This window comes from Bos javanicus, chromosome 11, assembly GCF_032452875.1.
Source record: "Bos javanicus breed banteng chromosome 11, ARS-OSU_banteng_1.0, whole genome shotgun sequence".
In the NCBI taxonomy this organism is placed as follows: domain Eukaryota; kingdom Metazoa; phylum Chordata; class Mammalia; order Artiodactyla; family Bovidae; genus Bos; species Bos javanicus.
Window position 1 is genome coordinate 101,007,605 of NC_083878.1, and position 19,801 is coordinate 101,027,405.

Consider the following 19,801-nt stretch of genomic DNA (forward strand, 5'->3'; position numbering starts at 1 on the left):
AGCGACTTAGCAGCAGCAGCAGAAAGCCATAACCACACAGTAAGTGTCAGTTATTGCACCTTCCAGCTTAGACAGCAGTGATTTGAGTTCTCTACGGGCACTGTCTCCAGACAAAGAAAACTCTTAGAGCATCAGCTGTGCTCTGCTGTGTTCCCATCCAGGCCTTGTCCCTTGCTTCTCAGCTGCTTCAGGGACCGGCGAGCAGCATCAGCAACACCTGGGCACGTGTGGAAATATAGAGTCTCAGGCCCCACCTCTGATCAGAAGCTGCTTTTTAACCAGATCTCTGAATGCACACTGACATTTGGGAAGTGATTCAGAGAATGACACCCCCGGGGGAGCTGACAAACTCCTCCGAGCACTGAGGTCCCCTCTGAAGTTTTCTGGTGCCAGAACATCTCCTCTGCTGAAGCATCCTCAGGCAGAGGTCCTGGGCCCCAGGTCACGGGCTTGAGAGTTGCTGAGCCCGAGGGGGACCGGGGAGGCCTGCTGGCCTGAGTCATGCTGGGGTGAGAAGTCAAGACTCTGCCAGGAGTTCATTTCCTGTCCTGATGGGCCTGATTGCTAAACCAGGGGCTCCTGGGCTGAATTAAAAAGGTGATTAACATTCAGCTGGAGCCACCTCTGATTGTGACAGTGGGCCGATGAAAATGTCAGCCTTCACGTGGGCTCTCCCCCACCACGTCCCCGCCAGCTCTTCCAGGGGAAAGCCTCTCCTCCTGCCATCAGCAAGCATTTACCACGTTGTCTGCTCCGGGCCAGGCAGAGCCTGGGGCTGGGGATGCCGCGAGGACCCCGAGTCCCTGTTCTCGTGGGGCTGTGTTCTGGTGAGACACGTCACCTGGGGCAAGGACCTTGTCTGTGGGAGGCTGCTCCTTAGCCCATGAGAAGCCTGTAAGCTTCTGTAAACCCTGTAAACCCAGGGCCCTGGGATGCGCCCTCCCTTGGCTGACCTCTAGAGTGGCAGTGCAATTCTACTGGGAGGAGTCAGGGGATGCGCATGAAACGGTTTTAAAAGGGCTGCTCCAGCCCTTTGCCCAGCACCTCGATCGCGTGGTGGACTCCACGCCCCACCCTGACATTGGCTCTTCCTCCTCCATCACCCTCCTGGGACCGACATCATCCCTTGTCCCACTTCACAGATAGGGAGGACTTGGAGGTTCCGAGCTGCTTCCCCGAAGTTGCAGAGTCAGGACGGGGCTGGGCCCCCAGGTTGACATGACCCCAAAGCACAGGCTTCTTATTCCTGCAGTGCTCTCGGGGTTTGTCTGGGCTGGGCCTGTCCCTGCGTGTCAGGAGACCCCCCACCACCACCACCCCCGGGCCGCAGGCTGGACCTCCCCGCAGAGCAGGGTGGGAGCGCACCTTGGAAGCAAACGCTGCTGATGGCGCCCCTTCCCCCCTGTCCTGCCCCCCAGGAGTGGGTCACCAGCACGGAGCTCCTCGTCTCCCTGGACCGGCTCAACACGTTTGGGGATGACATCTTCAAGGACCCCAAGGTGCTACAGTCCTACTACTACGCCGTGTCGGACTTCTCGGTGGGCGGCAGGTAGGTGGGGGGCAGGGCGGCGGTGGGGACGAGGGTGGCTGCCGTGGAGGGTGAAACAAGTGAAAGGGGAAGTGTCAGTCGCTCGCTCACGTCCAGCTCTTTGTGACCCCATGGACTGTAGCCCACCAGGCCCCTCTGTCCATGGACTTCTGCAGGCAAGAATACTGGAGTGGGGAACCATTCCCTTCTCCAGGGGATCTTCCCCATCCAGGGATCCAACCCGGATCTCCTGCATTGGTAGGCGGGTTCTTTACCATCTGAGCCACTGTGGACGCTAAAGAAGCCGTTTCTGGTGCTCTGAGTGATGGGGGGTTTGGGGAGAAGCCAGAGCCTGGTCCCCTGGGTCCAGCATTCAAGACCTTCACGACCTGGCTGCATCCCGCCTCCCGCACCGCTCCCGCTGCTTTTCCCGCATGAGCCGTGTTTCTGCACCACCCGTGGGACACGCCAGCCCTTTGCACCTGCAGGTCCTTCTGCCTGGCGGCCCCTCCCCCTTCCTTTCCTTCCTTTTTTGGGCATCAGACAGGTGCACTCATTCGTTCATGCCACATTGCCGTGTGCAGCCGTGTTCCATGCTCCCGTCTAATTCACCCACCCACCGTTCCATGGGACACGTGCTCCAAGTAAGGCTGGTTTACAGTGGCCTTGAGCAGGCCCGGGACCCCAGACTTTCAGCTTCACTTCTTTAAGCAGCACTCACGAACTTATAACCAATGGAGCTGATCAACCCTGTTCTTCCTAAATCTTGTAAACTTGGGTACAGTAGGGTTTCCTGGGGACATGCGTATTGTTGAAAAAGGTTTTGAGGCATCTCTGCACAGGAGGAATGGTTCAGGCTGCTCCAAAGCCCCTCGGCCCATGACCTGGAAAGGTCGCTGTGGGAGGAGCCGCTGTACGTCTATGCTTCTCACGGGGGTCGTCAGGCCCTGCTGTCGGCACGCCTGGTCCTGGCTCACATACTCCTCGAGCTTCAGTCACTGTGTGTTGTCGTTTGTCTGCTTAAGCATCTCGTCTCTCCAAGAAGCAAGGGTCATCGACATCTCAGGCCTGCCTGACATGTAGGCGCCCGGTACTGGGCCCTCCAGGCACATGTGACATCTTTAATGTAAATGCTTATCAGGCTCCTTGGAATGGAGAAAAGAGAAAGATGTGTTCTGGCCCCAGGCAGACAGTCACCAGATTAGACCCCAGTAACCACAAACTGATTAGAACCCAGTAACCATGAACTGTGGTGTTGGAGAAGACTCTTGAGAGTCCCTTGGACTGCAAGGAGATCCAACCAGTCCATCCTAAAGGAGATCAGTCCTGAATATTCATTGGAAGGACTGATGCTGAAACTCCAATTCTTTGGCCACCTGATCTGAAGAGCTAACTCATTTGAAAAGACCATGATGCTGGGAAAGATTGAAGGCGGGAGGAGAAGGGGACGACAGAGGATGAGATGGTTGGATGGCATCACTGACTCAATGGACATGACTTTGAGTAAACTCCGGGAGTTGGTGATAGACAGGGAGGCCTGGCGTGCTGCAGTCCACAGGGTCGCAAAGAGTCAGACACGACTGAACTGTACTGAACCACGCCCCAGAGTAACAGGGACGGGAGACCAGGCCAAGGTGTGCCATTGGTCAGGGGGACCACCCTGCAGATGGGGACCCCGCAGGAGGTCAGGGAGCCCTGACGAGGCTGGAGGAGGTGAGGGGCAGGCATCCCAATGAAAGAACTAATGTGCGAGACCCAGGCTTGAGGAATGAGGTGACAACCCTGTGGCTGGAACGGGGACGCAGAGACGGCCAGAAGCGGTCAGTGGGAAGCTGCTGAAGGATTTGGCCAGGTAGCAAGAGGATCGGATTTCTAAAACACCCCAGTCTCTGACAGCATAAGCGAGGAGACGAGAGGAGAGAGAAGAAGTTGGTTGTGGAACTTCCCAGATGGTAAGACTCTGCACTCCCAATGCAGGGGGCTCAGGTTCGATCCCTGGTGGGGGAACTGGATCCCACATGCCTCAACTAAGAGTTCGTATGCCGCAGCAAAAATCCCACATGCTGCAACCAACACCAGGCGTAGCCAAATAAATAAATATAAATATTTTAAAGAAGCTGGTTGGGCATAGAGGATGGGAGAGGTGTGGGTCTGAAAGCTAGTTAGGATGGGAAGTCAGCTCGATATGGGAGTGGTGGCCCAGGGGGGTAGGGAGCAGGGGCTTCCAGAAATCAAGGGTGCTTGGAGGGGTGCAGAGAGATGGGGGTGTCTGCGAAGGGAGCACAGGTCCATTTCCCACACTCAGGGCATCTGCACCCCTCAGAGGCGGAGGCTTGGGAGTGAAGGGGAAATGCAAGAGTGTCTGTGAGGACCCCTCTGCCCCTTCTCCCCCGACCCCGACTCCCACACTTGACTCAAGTCAAACCACCCTGGGGCAGGGCCCCTCCGAGGACGGTGGATGGTGATGAGCCGCAGCGCCTGATGTTAGGGGGCTTCGGGACAGAGAACATCTGGGTCCCAGCTGCCAGAGCCAGACCACCCTCAGGCCAGCATCTGGCTAGGGACAGTGGCCCAGCAGCCTGTGTCCCTCAGTGGCCCACAGGAACTTCAGTCCTTCCCTTGAGATCGGAGGGCTTCATGGAGGAGGCAGTGTTTGCAGCATCCCATTGGGGCTGAGAGCAGTCCCTTGTCCTGAGATGGGTGACCACTGTCTCCCGAGGCTGCCTGGTGCCCGCCTCACCTGCCAGAAGTGCTGGGCATTACTTGCCTACCCTGAGCTCCCAGAGAGGAGCCAATGCCCCACTGGCAGTGGTCAGAGAGTCTTCAGCGCCCACTTAGGGTGGAGCATGAAACACACCTTATGGAGAGACAACAAGTGGCCACAGAGGAGTGTCCAGGAGCTCGGGGTCAGCGTGGAGTAGGAGAGAATTGGGTTCAGATTCTAGCTCTGCCACATAGCATCCGTCACGTCATGACCTGAGCCTCAGTTTCCTCTCCTGTGAAATGGGGATAGTTATAGTCCCTTCCACAGTGGTGGTGAGACTCCAGACAGACAACGTGAGCTGATTGCTCAATTAGGGGCTGAGACAGAGAAGTCTGGGAGCCGGGAGCCATGGCCATCGTCTGAGCGGCCCAGTCTGGCCACTGGGGTTGGGGTGACGGTCCCACAGGGTCAGGTTCAGCGGAGCAGGCTGTGTGATCCCCCGGGCACCTTTGTTCCTGCCTGATTCCACCTGTGTGACCCTGGGGGAGGGCGGGCGGGGCAGGCCCAGGACTGCCCTCACAGGCACAGCCTCACCGGAGCCTTGAGATGAGTTGGGGGCTGTCCTACATGGGGGGCAGTCTCCTTCTCGTCCCTTTAGAGGCAAAGGAGCGGGCATGGGGTGGCCTCCCTGGCTGCCCCCGCCTCCACCCACTGCCCTGAGAGCTGGCCCACCCCCTCTCTACCCAGGAGACCGAGATGACTTCTTCCCCTGGGTGTAGCACCCTGAGTGTGGGGTCCTAATGGGCTTGTGAAGACGTGGTGGGTTTATACGTGGGCGGAGCTCAGAACAGCCCCATGAGGTCGGCTCTGTTCCTGTTGCCCTGAGCCCAGAGTAGGTGTGGAAGAAAGGTCGAGTGGTAGAGAACCCACCTGCCAAGGAGACATAAGAGATGTGGATTCGATCCCTGGGTCGGGAAGATCCCCTGGAGAAGGGCGTGGCAACCCACTCCAGCATTCTTGCCTGGAGAATCCCATGGACAGAGGAGCCTGATTACGGCCCATCGGGTCACAAAGAGTCGGACACGACTGAAGCGACTTGGCATGCAAAGCTCCGAGGCTGAGCGGTAGAGTCGGGGCTCCCCTGAAGGCCGGGGCTACCTGCTGATTAACCCTTCCTCCGCTGGCGCCTCTCCCAGTTTGCAGACACCCTGCCCCCATGTTCTGTTCCCAGGTGCAAGTGCAATGGGCACGCCAGCGAGTGTGGCCCAGACGAGGAGGGCCGGCTGGCCTGTCGATGCCAGCACAACACCACGGGCACGGACTGCGAGCGCTGCCTCCCCTTCTTCCAGGACCGCCCGTGGGCCCGGGGCACGGCCGAGGCCGCCAACGAGTGTCTACGTGAGTGTCCCGGAACTTTGGGGGCCAGAGGCAGGGGCGTTGCAGGCTTGGGAAACCAAGCCCCCAGCCCTGCTTCTGGGTGGGCTGGCAGCAGCTTGGGGCTGTCACCCCCACATAGGGACCAGGACGAGCTGAGGGAGAGCTGGACGGGGCGTTTGATCCTCAGCCCTCGCCCCCACACACAGAGCCCCAGACCCAGTCTTCCAGTTGAGGCGTGCGTGGCGGGAGGGCTGAAAAGGACCCCCAACTTGTTCCTTTGTTTTCACCGCTCCAACCGCAGCTGCTAATCAAAGCCAGGCCACCCCGGGCCCTGGGAGGGTGCCGACCTGCCCACCCAGCCTCTCCTGCAGGCCCCCAGGCAGCCCTGGGATGCCCGACCCGTGTGATGTGGCCGGGGCTGCCTAACCTCAGGGACGCACGCTGCAGAGGCTGGTGGCGCTTTACCTTCCCCGCTGGCGGCTCTTCCCCGCCTGGCGTGCCCCCTCTAGCCTCACTGTGTCCCCAAGCCCTGCCTGCCTCCCCCTCCCCTGACAGTCATCTGACTTGCTCGGGGCTCCCAAGTGCAGCTGGCTGTCGCTGGGCACCAGACCCCGCCTGGTTCCACGCTGGTGGGAGGCACATCTTCCCACGCATGTGCTCCTGATGGCTCGGCCTCTGGACCCACTGTCCTCTTGGGCCTAGGCTGCTGACACAGAGACCCAGAGGGGAGGGAGGGGACGGTCTGTTCCATGGAACCGGATGCTGTCTGCAGGAGCTTCCCAGGGCCACCGTGGCCCTAATGAGTTCCTTCTGCCCTCGCTGGCCTGCCTCCACCAGGAAGTCCTCCTGGAGCCAAGGAAGCTGGCTGGCTCACCATTCCCAGTCTGGGGCTGACTCCATGGTGGGGACACCAAAGGCTGTGTCCTCACCCCTGAGGTCACATCTCTGTCCTCCCAGCCTGGAAGCTGGGCTGTATGCCTGACCCCTCTCACCCACCAAGTCCAGGCAACCCTGAGCCCCGATTTTGATCACATTCACGCCCCTCCAACCCAGCTAACTGTGTCCTTCTGCACAGCCAATACATGGTCCAGCCAGTCACCCCTCCTCTGAGTGGCTAAGACCCCACCTCCCCACTCTCAACCCCCTCACCCCTATCCCCTGCTTGCACCACTTTCAAATGCAAATGCAATTGCAGTCGTCCACTCCAAGGTGAAGTCCTTGCTCCAAGGTGAAGTCCACTGACCCTGACTGCCCAGCCTCCTGGATCAAGCCCTGGCTGACCTCTTGACCTCATAGCTGCCCCTGCACCCCTCTCCCTCCCATCACACTGCACAATGATGCGCCGCCTCCCACCCCCACTCTGGGCGAAGCCTGCTCCTCTGGCTGTGTCACAAAGGGCCTCTCCTTCCCCTCCTCCTCCTTTGCCCTCCCACTTCCCTCCTGCTCTTCCTCCAGGAAGGCTGGAGCCTCCCTGCTTCTCCCGTCACAGCCCCGCCCCTGCAGGATGTTCACCTGCTTGCTGCATCTGTCCTCCGTCAAGCAGTGCGACCGTGTGCAGGAACTGGGCTCCTACCGTTCACGGGTCCGCCCCACGCTGGGCTCACCATGGGAGCCAAGATGGAGCTGATCCATGATACATACTGTTTTTTGAAAACATGTATTAATGAGTGAATGAAAGGTGACTTGTATTTTTCATGCCTCTGAGTGTCCTCATGGTCACTGGGGATCAGATTCACACACCATTACGGCTTGGGGGGTCCACAGGGGGAGCCAGGCTGCTACTTTAGAAGGTAACCTGTCTGTGATCCATGATCAGGTGACTGTATGTCCTGGCTTGGCTGGGAGGGTCCTGTGTTGGGTGTATTTTATTAACAGTGCCTCTCTTCTTCTTCTTGAGAGTGTCCTATTTTGGAAGATCAACCACCTGGTCTCCAGATCCTTGATCAAGCCGGGCCTGAACTCCATCCTTGACCTTCCTCCTTCATCCTTGACCTTCCTCCAGCTGCCTGCTCACTCACCAAGGAGGCTGATCGGCACCTGCTCCCCTCCTACCACGTGCCACAGCCTTACACTCACACCCTCCCCCGCCTCCTGCCCACAGCTTGCAACTGCAGCGGCCACTCTGAGGAGTGCACCTTTGACCGGGAGCTCTTCCGCAGCTCAGGCCACGGTGGCCGCTGCCTGCACTGCCGTGCCCACACAGCTGGGCCGCACTGCGAGCGCTGCCAGGAGAACTTCTATCGCTGGAGCCCGCAGACGCCCTGCCAGCCCTGCGACTGCCACCCAGCAGGTGAGTGAGCCGCACTGCCCCGCCCCCCCAACCTCACCCACCACCACGGGCCCCTGCTGCCCTGTGCCCTTCCTCCCCAGGCTCCCTGCGCCTCCAGTGCGATGACTTGGGCACCTGCGTCTGCAAGCCCACGGTGATGGGCTGGAAGTGTGACCGCTGCCTGTCTGGGTTCCACTCGCTCAGCGAGGGCGGCTGCAGGTGAGAGTGGCGGGGGCGGTAGGTGGAAATGGTCCAGCAAGGGCACATGGCAGTGAACTTGGGCTGCATGACGGGAAGCAAGTGGGGGTTCCTGAGCCCCTCAGAAGGCAGAGTTGATGGGCATTTGGATAGATGGATAGAAGGTGGCACCAGGGAGCAGAAGAGGAAGCAGAGATGAAGGCTGACCCCCGAGGTTCTGCTTTGGGCATCTTGGCAAAGGGAAGCCATTCATAGCAAGGGGGACACAACTCAGGAAGACGCTGAGTCTGCAGTGCTCGCGGTGGGGAGGGGCACTGATGGGGACAGAGACAGGCAGGGGCTGCTGGGGTCTGGACCTCAGAAGAGGGATCTAACACATCTGCTATCACTTGATTGAGAAAATACACAGTGACCAAGAAAATGAAGCCGTTATAAATTCAAAAGCACTTTTAAATGAATTTGGCTTTGGTTAATTTCAGCAGTCTTCTTGTATATTTGAAAGGCAGTGGAAATGGCATTGGGAAGGTAGGGGAGGCTCAGATCTCTCATAGAATACCCAGTGGTTCCAGCATAACACTTGTCATTGGGTGGGGACCGGGATGCTTCTGCAGGGTCTCTCTGGCCTCTGGACCTTTGCATATGCCACTTCTATGACCCCAGAGCATTCTCCCCTCACTCAACACCCACTGCCACCTCTCCCTGGCCTGTGTCTGAACAAAGTCCTACTCATTCTTTAGTTGTCAACCAAGGTACAATCACCCAACTTCATCCCCACTCCAGGCATCTCACTGGTGCGGCCATGGACTCGTGTATGTTCTCTCTCCGTAGCTTGTATCAAAATCCAGCATCTACCTGTTTGCTGTCCATCCTCACTGGACTCTAGGCTCTGTGAGGACATCCATCTTGTCAGATGGATGGGTAGACGGATGGGTGGATGAGAGAACAGGTGCGTGGGTGGGTGATGGATAGAAGGATGGATATGTGGATCAGTGGATGGAAGGATGCACAGATGGGGGAGTGAGTGGATGAATGAACACACGGATGGATAGGTGGGTGGGAGGGGGCAGATGGTTAGCTATTCAGGTGAGTGAATAGGTCACTTCCTTTGCTCAGAGGAAGCCAGGGGGCAGGCTCTTGGGTCAGCCTGCCTCCTGTTCCTCTTGTGCGTCAGGAAGGATAGAGAGATTCCTTCCAATGAGGATGGGCTATTCCCACTCTGGAGCTCTCTCGTTGGACACCCTCCTCTTGTCCTGTCTCTTTGGCAGACCCTGTACCTGCAATCCTGCGGGCAGCCTGGGCATCTGTGATCCCCGCAGTGGGCGCTGCCACTGCAAAGAGAACGTGGAAGGCAGCCTGTGTGACAGGTGGGTGAACTGATCCAATAATAAGCCTGCTGGCAGTGACCTCGGTGGTGGTGGGAGGAGCACAGGGCATGGTCCTCCCAGACTTGGGCAACCTCACCACCTGGCTCTCTGCTTAGAGCACAGCGAATCTGACACCCAGGAAATCATCTAAAGACTTTATGACACTGCTTATCCTGTGACACACCACCACTGATAGTTCATAAGCTGTGAAAATACATCTTCTTGAAAAGAAAGAGCTAGAAATGATAGGAGAGATCATCTAATCCAGGGATAGCAACCACATCTTACTGGTACCACAATCCTCCCATCTCTGGCCCAGGGCAGACATCACTAATGGAGCACTACCACAACCCTCCCATCTCCCATCCAGGATAGACATCATTAATGGAGCACTACTATAACCCTCCCATATCCCACCCAGCACAGACATCACTAATGGAGGGCCATTACAACCCTCCCATCCCACACCCAGGGCAGACATTACTAATGGAGCACCACCACAACCCTCCCATCCTACACCCAGGGCAGACATCACTAATGCAGCGCCACTACAACCCTCCCATCTCCCACCCAGCACAGACATCATTAATGGAGCACTACTATAACCCTCGCATCTCACACCCAGGGCAGACATCACTAATGGAAGGCCATCACAACCCTCCGATCCCACACCCAGGGCAGATATCACTAATGGACCACAGCAATCTTTACCACAAGCTCTACTGTAACCTTAGAATCCTTCTCTATGCCCTGCTCCAAGAAGCTCCAACCAATTGAGCTGAGACTCAAGCTTGTTTGCCATCTTTGCCATCCTGTCGTGGTACAAATGGAGCCTCTAAAGCTCAGTGAGGCAGAAGGGCTTTTCCCTAAACTTCCTGCTTCAGGTGTTCCTGGGCCTCCTAGCCCCAGCAGTGGGCTGGGGGACAAATGTTGGTTTATATTCTTGGGCATACTTGTCTCCTCTTCCTGGCTTCGTCTCTGACCTCTGAAACCTTTGCAGTCAGCATGGGGCGTGCCAGGGCCTCTTTGATCCTCTGGCCACAGACTATGTGGGAGAACCTGGCCCAGCAGTACACTGTGGACTCCACTATTGCCAGATCATGTTGGGCCTCTCCTGGGTCAGGAAGATGCCCAGCCTTGACTCTCACTTTGGCCAGCCCCAGGCCTCTTCCTCACCTTGTCTGCGTGTGGCTTGTGGGTCCTGGAGGGGGAGGTGGACACCCTTCTGGGTCTTCCTCCCGTAAGACCTCTCAAGCTAAGGAGACAGAGTGGAGTTGGAGGGCTAGATCCCACTAACTCTATTCCACTGCCTCTACCTTGAGGAGGTTCGCCTCTCAGCCTCACTTTACCCATCTGTGAAATGGGAGGACTGGGTGACAGGTTTGTTGGAGCAGCCCAGCATTGAGGTAACTGGCAGATTCTCATGAATCAGATTCCTCCACCTGGGTTGGTCTGAATGGGGTTTCTGGGCAACCCCCCCAACATCGTGCAAACCAGGAATCTGCATTTGTATAAGGCATCTGCAGGGCTCATTGGGAAAATGGCTGATTCTGAGGCTGGGGTTGAGAAAATACAAGATGAGCCTGAAGCATTTTGTAGAAAGCAGAGAAGTGCTTAAAAACAAAACCAGACAAAAACAAACCCCCAAAAGCCCCAAACCAGGACGGGGGCCTGTGTCAAAAGGACATAAGCGCCAACCTGGAAGAGTTCCCAAAGCTGAAACAAAATAAATAATAACAATATTGGATTATAACCCAAGAATAAAATAAATATCCATGAGTCCACACTGACATAAATAGATGCCTGAATAAATAAATACACGGGGACAAATCCTCCTTGCAGCAGAATTCCACAGAAGAATTAGAAGTGGAGAAGGAATGAGGGGAATACAGAATCACAGTTAGAATATCAGAGTAACAGTCACTGTAGGCCGGAGCCCCTAATAAATGCTGAAATTCGTGGGCAGAATTGAAGGAGAAACAAGATATTTGCATAGCCCTCAAACATCTCCCTCAAAAAATTTACCAATGACTGGGACTTCCCTGAAGATCCAGTGGTTAAGACTTGGAGTTTCCACAGTACGGGGCGTGGGTTGGACCCCTGGTTGGGGAACTAAGATTCCTCATACCCTGTGCCCCGCCCAGAAATTTCCTACCCACTCTAGTGGTTTCACCATAGGCCCACAATTCTTTGATTATTTCCCCCTCCCAGAGGTGGAGCTTAACTCCCTTCCTCTTGAGTCTGGGATGGATTTAGTGGCTTGCTTTTGACAACTAAAATATGGCAGTTTTACAGTGGAGGAACCTGGTGGCCAGCGCCTTAACCAAGCGGTGAAGGTTAACATCCCCAGTAATATCATACATGACCGGTGACATCATACATGATCAGGACATCACACGGGTAGCAGTTACCCCATTAAGATGTGACAAGAAGGGCACTTTCTCCCCCCAAACCCTTGGCCCCAGTCAGATTATGAAAAACCTCAAATAAACCCAAATGGAGGCATGCTGCAAAGTATTTAACCAGTACTGTCAAAAGTGTCAAAGAAAGACCTACAAGCTATTACAGATGAGAGAGTAAAGATTCAGTGAAATACACCACCATGCCCTGGATCAGATCCTGAAGCAGAAAACAGGCATTTGTGGGAAACGGGGAGAAATCCTAATAATGTGTGCTGCTGCTGCTGCTAAGTCGCTTCAGTCGTGTCCGACTCTGTGCGACCCCATAGACAGCAGCCCACCAGGCTCCCCGTCCCTGGGATTCTCCAGGCAAGAACACTGGAGTGGGTTGCCATTTCCTTCTCCAATGTTCAGTAAATAACATTAATCAGTGTTAAATTCTTGGTTTTGATAAGCGCACCCTGGTAAGGTCAGACGTTACAATTAGGAAAAGCTGGGTAAAGATGCCATGGGAATTGTGTCTGTCATGTTTGCAACCCTTCTCTAAATTTGAAATTAAAGAAAATTCCCCAGTGACTCCAGGCTGCAGTTGGTCTAGCTGGGCTCCCTGAACGTAGCCAGTTCACAGGCCCCCGGGGGCGTGTCCTGCCTCCCTTGCAGATGTCGTCCGGGTGCGTTTAACCTGCAGCCCCACAACCCCTCCGGCTGCAGCAGCTGCTTCTGCTACGGCCACTCCAAGGTGTGTGTGGCCGCTGCCCAGTTCCGGGAGCACCACATCCTCTCCGACTTCCGCCAGGGTAAGAAGTGGTCCCCGCAGCCGCCTCCGAGGGCTCTGCTGCCAGCCCAGGTGGGATGGGCAGGCCTGCTTTGGGGACATCCAGTGATGAGGGGGGTGGAAAGGAGGGGCAGCCTCAGGCCCCAGCCCCGGCGCCTCCCACAGGCCCACACAGTGGCCATGCCCCTCTGTGCCCTTCTGCACCCCCAGCACCTTCCTGCACCCCGGCTCCCTTCCAGTCCTTGCCTACTCCCTCAGTCTCTAGTAGGAGCAGGGGAGGGGATGGGTATATGGCAGCCTCTGGAGTCTGAGGGGGATTTTCATTTCCTCCTCGGACCCCTTGGTATATCCTAGCGCTGGGGATCCAGGCTTGGTCCCCTGGCCTCCATATATTGAGCACTTGCTGTATGCTTGACACCCTGCTGAGCTTGTTACGTGCATAGAACCTGAGGGATTCCCTGGCGGGTAGATACTCTCATTCCCATTTTACAGATGGGGCAACCAAGACCCAGAAAAGAGAGGTGACATAGCTTAGCTGTTGGCACCCCAGGTTCATCAGCTCCTGAGTTTTGCTCTTCATGGCCGTGCACGGCCTTCTTTCTGAGTCCAGGGTCCAGGGTCCCCAATTCCAGGTGGCTCTTTACAGCAGGAAAGCAGTGGCGCTCTGAACTCTGCCAAACATCATAGCCTGAGTGGGTCCCAGCCATGCCCCACTGAACCTCCCCCCCAACCCCACCTCCAGCATCTCCAGGGAGATAGAGCCTCAGGGCCAGTTCTGGGACGCCCCAGATGCAGGGGGCAGTGCGCCCTCTGCTGGACTGAGAGGGGCTTGGAATGGGGACAGCCCTGTGGTCACCTGGCCCAGAGTCAAGGATGTCAGCATCAGATGGGACTTGTTTTAAAAATCTTAGGAGAGCATCGTGATCTGTTCTCACTTGGCCCTGGCTTTGGCGATTCAGCCTCAGCATCCCATGTGATCTCACAAACACCCTCAGCCAGCAGTTCTCAAACTTCTGGATCTCTGGATCCCTTTATGCTCTTGAAAATCAGAGAAAATCTCAAAGTCCTTTTGTTTATGTGGGTTGTGTTTTCTGTATTAAACGTTAGAACAGTAATTTTAAAGTATCTGTGCATCAATTCATTTACAAATGACCATAGAACACTTATAACAAAAAAAATAACTTCCGCCTGTGAAAAATAACTTTTTAAAAGACAAAAAACTTGGGGACATCCCTGGTGGTCCAGCAGGTAGAACTCTGCACTTCCACTGCAGAGGCTGAAGGTGCGATCCGCGGTTGGGAAACAGATTCCATATGTATGCCATCGTGGTGTGGCCAAAAAGTTAAAAAAAAGACAAAAACCTTTGAGAAGAGTGGTGCTACTCATGTTACCTTTGTGCACACCTCTTTAAGCTCTGGCTTAATAGAAGTTAGCTGATTCTTACCACGGCTTCTGCCGTTTAGTCTGTTGTGATATCACACATCTTGTAGCTCCTGGAAAGTTCTCAGCGTGAGAAAGAGAATGAAAAATGCAAATGACATTTTAATGTTACTAAAAAGATCGTTTGACCTCATGGACGCCCCTGAAAGAGTCTTAGGGATCTCCCAGGGTGTTCAGACAAACTTTGAGAACTGCTACTGGGGCCATAAGTACTTCATTGCCCCCCTTTTGCATATGAGAACCTGGCCTCAGAGAGGTTAAGTAACTTGCCCAGGGTCACACAGCCAGCAAGGGGGCAGAACCTAGCCTAGCACCGAGCCTAGCACCAAGGAGCTCCGGACTTCCCCTTTCTGACCTCTCCCTTTCTTCTTCCCTCCCTCCTCACCCCTTGGGAGCCCCAGGTCTCCACCCTATTCTCTAGCTGTCTTCTGGAGAGTCTCCCCTGGAGGCCACTTGCTGTGTGCCTGACTGCTTGGTGAACTGCTGGGGTCGGGGGAGGGAAGTGGACCGCACTGGGACTGGGTTCCCACCCCCGCCTGGCCACTTCCTAACCAGGGAGCCTCCTTGGGTGCAGTGAGGTTCGTGGCACACACACTTGGAAGGACAGGGGCGGTGAGGTCACAGGCGAGGGAGTTCTCTGAAGACCAGAAAACCAGATCAAGCCCGGTCTCATTAGCGACGGCCCACCGTGGGGTTCTGGGGCCATGTCCTCTTATGTGCTCAAAGTCCGTTGATGGGGCAGGGTGGGCTCAGAGGTCAGCCATGACCTTGCCCCAACAGAGGCGACTCCCTGAAGCTTCTAGCTTCTCTCAGGGCCCCGTCCCATCCCACGATCCCGCCCTGATCTGGGCTGGGGCTCCAAGCTGCCTAGGTCTGGGCACAGAGTGAGGTCCCGGCCGGCTCCCACCCCCACCTGGCCTGTCTCTAGAGCAGTCTCTCCCTCTCTGGGTCCTGTTGTTTCAGGCGGCACTCATGCCTCTGGGGGTCATCCTTGGGACCCAGGGAAGGGTGTGAAGTGGGAGGGAGCAGAAGTCACCCTCCAGGGCCTCATGGGGGGCGTGTGTGTGTTTGCTGTCCAGGAGCCGAGGGCTGGCGGGCCGGAAGCGTGGGGGACCCAGGACATCCTGCACGATGGAGCCCGGGGGGGCTCCTCCTGGACCCAGAGGACGAGGAGGCGGAGCTCACAGCACCAGGTACCCGGCACAGGCAGGGGCGGGGCTGCCCATGTACTTGCCCTGTGACCGCTGTCACAAAGTGCCACCAACCCAGTGGCTACAAATGTGTTCCCTTAGTGTTCTGGAGGTCAGAAGTGTGAAACGAACTTGCTGGGCTGAAATCAAAGTGTGTTCTAGCTGTGTTCCTCCCAGAGCTTCTGGGAGAGAGTCCCTTCCCTGGCCTTTTCCAGCTTCTCAAGGTGGCCCGCACCCCTCTGCTCATGGCCCCTTCCACTCTGAGGGCAGAGGCCTGAAGGAAGGAATGATGGGGTGTCCACTGGTCCCCTTTCCTTCTGAGTCGTGATTTTCCGCTTAAGTGAAAGTGAAAGTCGCTCTGTCGTGTCCGACTCTGTGATCCTATATTTAAGCGCTTGACTAATACAGAGAAACAACAGAGTCAGAAGGCTAGGTGAGGGCCCCTGGTCCTTGGTGTATGTGCCTTTTTTCGGCTAGAAGCAAGTTCTGATTCCCGTGGAAAATGTGGCCCGTAGGGCCATCAGCCCCCCAGCTTAGTCACACATGTAGCTCTCTTACCTGGGACTTGCTGGAGCCTCACTGAACTCCCACATACGCGGGTCCCTGAGGACTCTGAGCTCATGGGGCGTCTGGCATTGTGAGTGCTACATGAACGGGCAGACAGGTACCACCAGAAATACGGTGTCTCCACCACCAGGCATACTGAATCTCCCCGCTCCCACACAGACTCTGTTGTCCCCTGGCACGTCACTTCCAAAAGCCAAGTTTCAAGACAAAAGTCTTAAGAATGTCAAGATAGGATAACCAACAAGGACCTACTGTATAGCACACGGCGCTCTGCTCAGTGTTATGTGGCAGCCTGGATGGGAGGGGAGTTTGGGGGAGAATGGATACATGTATATGTATGGTTGAGTCCCTTTGCTGTCCCCGCTGAAACTATCACAACATTGTTAACGGCTATACTCCAATATAAAATAAGTTTAACAAAAAAAATGAGTGTCAAGATAGCGGCAGCAGAGCATTAAACTGGGTGTGGGGCCCCCGGTGATTGGCAGGGTCACATGCCCCTGAAGCCAGCTCTGGCTGTGGAGATGTGGGCAGGCTACCCTCAGGATCTTCTGTGCAGGGTCCCTTTGAGTTTGTAGTTTTATCTTTTGAGAGTTTAATTGCCAATAAAATCAATATAGACATTAAAAATCCAGCTAATTAAGTGAAGACTATCAAAGCCTTCGTCTCTTGTCTTCAGAGAAGTTTCTGGGAGATCAGCGATTCAGCTACGGGCAGCCCCTCACATTGACTTTCCGGGTCCCCCGCGGCTCCTCACTCTCCACGCAGCTGAGGCTGGAAGGGGCGGGCCTGGCCCTGACTCTGCGGCATTCCGGCTCACCCCGCACCCCGGTCTCCGGGCAGGCGGGGGAGGTACGGCTGAAGTTCCTGTAAGTGTCCTGCTGTGTTCTGAGTGATGGGATCGGGTGGTCAGGGTGGGCCCTGAGATCCAGGCACACCCATTCCCCTGTGGTCTGGGGCCTCCTGCCAGGGGTTCTTGGCACCACCGGCCCCTCTCACGACCCCTGGCCTCAGGATCTGCTTTGACCCCTCCCCGGGCCAGGCTGCAGGAGACCTCCGAGGACGTGGACCCTCCACTGTCCGCCTTCCACTTCCAGCGGGTGCTCGCCAACCTGACTGCTCTGCGCATCTGGACCAGCGGCCACAGCACCAGCTCTTCAGGTCAGTAATGACCAGGACACTGCCCAACCTCCAAACCAGCGAGGGCCCCGGGGGCTCTTTCATCATAGCTTTATGGAGTCTTCACAGCCAGAGGTTATCGTCCCCACTTTAGCACAAAGGGGTCTGAGGCTCAGAGAGGTCGAGACACTTGCCCAAGATCGTATAACCAGTAAGGGCAGCAGGAGTGGATGCTGAGGACAGAGGCAGGGGCTGGACAGGTGAGGAGGCTGAGGATGGACAGCTCTAAGGGACACAGAGAAACCAAGAACCTGACGTGGCCACACCAGGGTGGAATCCACCACTGCCAGGAGGCTGGACCCTGCAGGGCTCTTTGATAATGATGACCACAGGGGCCAGGCCAGGATTCCCCAAGGGGTCGGCTCCCCCTGCTGGTCATTAGAGGTGTTGCACCTAGAAAAAGCCTGGTTTCCAAAACCTTTTGGAGAAGGCAATGGCACCCCACTCCAGTACTCTTGCCTGAAAAATCCGATGGATGGAGAAGCCTGGTGGGCTGCAGTCCATGGGGTCTCGAAGAGTCGGACATGACTGAGCGACTTCACTTTCACTTTTCACTTTGACGCACTGGAGAAGGAAATGGCAACCCACTCCAGTGTTCTTGCCTGGAGAATCCCAGGGACGGGGGAGCCTGGTGGGCTGCCGTTTATGGGGTCGCACAGAGTCGGACACGACTGAAGTGACTTAGCAGCAGCAGCAGCCAAAACCTCTCAACCAGCCTGCTGAGTCATCACAGCTTCAAGCCTACCTTCTCACCACCTCTCATCCTGGTCACTGGGTGATCACCTTGGTGGCCCTCTCCCTGTCCCTGGTTCCTCTCTCTTTCCTAATGTACTTTCTCTCCTCCTCCCCCGACCCCGTGCCTGTATGTGCCTAGACCAGGCATCCTCTGTATCCATTTTTAGAACAGATCTGTGGCTCAGTGATAAAGGATCCACCTGCCAATGCAGGAGATGCAGGTTCAATCCCTGGGCCAGGAAGATCCCCTGGTGGAAGAAATGACAGCCCACTCCAGTATTCTTGCCTGGAGAATCCCATGGACAGAGGAGCCTGGAGGGCTACAGTCCATGGGGTCACAAAGAGTCGGACATGACTGAGTAGCTGAGCACACAAACATGCACCCCTTTACTATCTGGAAATTCCCAGATATAACCTACCTAGACACAATTTTTAAAAACCAATATAATATGTTAACTGTAATACACAATAAATAAAAAAGTGAATGTTATTTAAAAATAACCATATGGGGACTTCCCAGGTGGTCCAGTGGCTAAGACTTCATGTTCCCAATGCAGGGGACCTGGGTTCAATCCCTGGAAAGAGAACTAGATCCCACATCATGCTGCAAATAAGAGTTCACGTGCCACAACTAAAAAGCCCACATACTGCAATAAAGAGCTGTGTGTGTGTGTGTGTGTGTGTGTGTGAGTCGCTCAGTCGTGCCCAACTCTGCAACCCTGTGGACTGTAGCCCACCAGGCTCCTCTGTCCATAGGATCTCCCAGGCAAGAGTACTGGAGTGGGTTGTCTTTCTCCTCCAAGGGATCTTCCTGACCCGGGGATTGAACCCGGATCTGCTGCATTGCAGGTGGATTCTTTACCATCTGAGCCACCAGGGAAGCTTCATATAAAGGTCTTTTATCCTCATGCAAGCATGTCTTCAGGTCAGATTCCTCAAAATGGAAATGTGAGGCCAAAGAGTGTTTGTTTTCTGTTTTAACGCATGCTGCCAGATTTTGCTTCAGCAAGGCTGTACCTATCTATATTTTGATGCCAACTGTCTACTCTCCTTGTCTATTTGCCTGCTCTAGTTTTTCTCTAGTGTTAACAGATAGTTTTTCTATTTTGCCCCAAGTTTCTAGTAGTTTTCTGTGGGAAAGTTGGTCTGATGGTAGCTACTCCTGTTACTAGAGGCTCCCAATTCATCTTCATACATCCCCATGTGTGAGTTCCCCAAGCCACCATCCTCCACTGTCACTGGAAAATGCTCACCAAGCTGAAGGTTGTGAACAATATCAGTGTTTACATGTACATATTTATTTATTTGACTGTTTATTTATTTATCTGGGTCATAATTGCAGCATGTGGGATCTAGTTCCCTGACTAGGGATCGAACCTGGGGGCCCCTGTATTAGGAGCACAGAGTCTTAGCCACTGAACCACCAGGGAAGTCCCGTAAATGTATGTATCTTTAATAACCAATGAGAGTAAGCATCTTCTTGTAAAATTCCCAGCCATACATATTTCTCCTTCTGAAAGTTACCAATTTTTCCTGTGCCCTTTGTCCTTTTTTTTTAAAATTGCAATTGACCCATGGACTGCCTTTGTGTGCGTGGGCCAGTGCCCTGTTACACAGGTGAGTAGGAAGGTTTGGTGGAGAAACACGTGCATGGAGCTGTCTCCTTCTCTCTCTCTCTCTGCAGGTCCCGCGCTTCTAACTGAGGTCCGGCTCACATCCGCCCGGCGGGGGCTGTCCCCACCAGCCTCCTGGGTGGAGACTTGTTCGTGTCCCCAGGGATACACCGGCCAGTTCTGTGAGTCCTGCGCTCCAGGATACAAGAGGAACACGCCCCTGGGGGGTCCCTATGCCAGCTGTGTTCCCTGCACCTGTAACCAGCATGGTACCTGTGACCCCAACACAGGCAAGTCTCCCTGCACTTCCGCCACCCCCAGGCCACCTGGGCTACTCCCAGAGCAGCGAGAAGAGCACTGACCTGAATGCGGCCAGCTGCGTGTGTGTGAGTGATCACTGATACTGATAAGACGGTGTCCTCAAGTTCCTCCATGTGCTAGTCACCTTTTTATAAGCTGTATC

At 55.3% G+C, this 19,801-nt stretch overlaps 1 protein-coding gene across 1 annotated transcript in view; it reads left to right on the forward strand.

The window, feature by feature from the left end:
* LAMC3 (laminin subunit gamma 3) overlaps positions 1-19,801 on the forward strand; it is a 67,635-nt gene that overhangs the window by 20,072 nt on the left and 27,762 nt on the right. The window contains exons 3-12 of the mRNA XM_061433861.1: positions 1,419-1,549; positions 5,464-5,630; positions 7,711-7,899; positions 7,980-8,097; positions 9,342-9,440; positions 12,500-12,636; positions 15,134-15,247; positions 16,491-16,680; positions 16,854-16,972; positions 19,410-19,628. Of these exons, the coding sequence (XP_061289845.1) occupies positions 1,419-1,549; positions 5,464-5,630; positions 7,711-7,899; positions 7,980-8,097; positions 9,342-9,440; positions 12,500-12,636; positions 15,134-15,247; positions 16,491-16,680; positions 16,854-16,972; positions 19,410-19,628 (1,483 nt within the window). The remainder of the gene's footprint in view (positions 1-1,418; positions 1,550-5,463; positions 5,631-7,710; positions 7,900-7,979; positions 8,098-9,341; positions 9,441-12,499; positions 12,637-15,133; positions 15,248-16,490; positions 16,681-16,853; positions 16,973-19,409; positions 19,629-19,801) is intronic.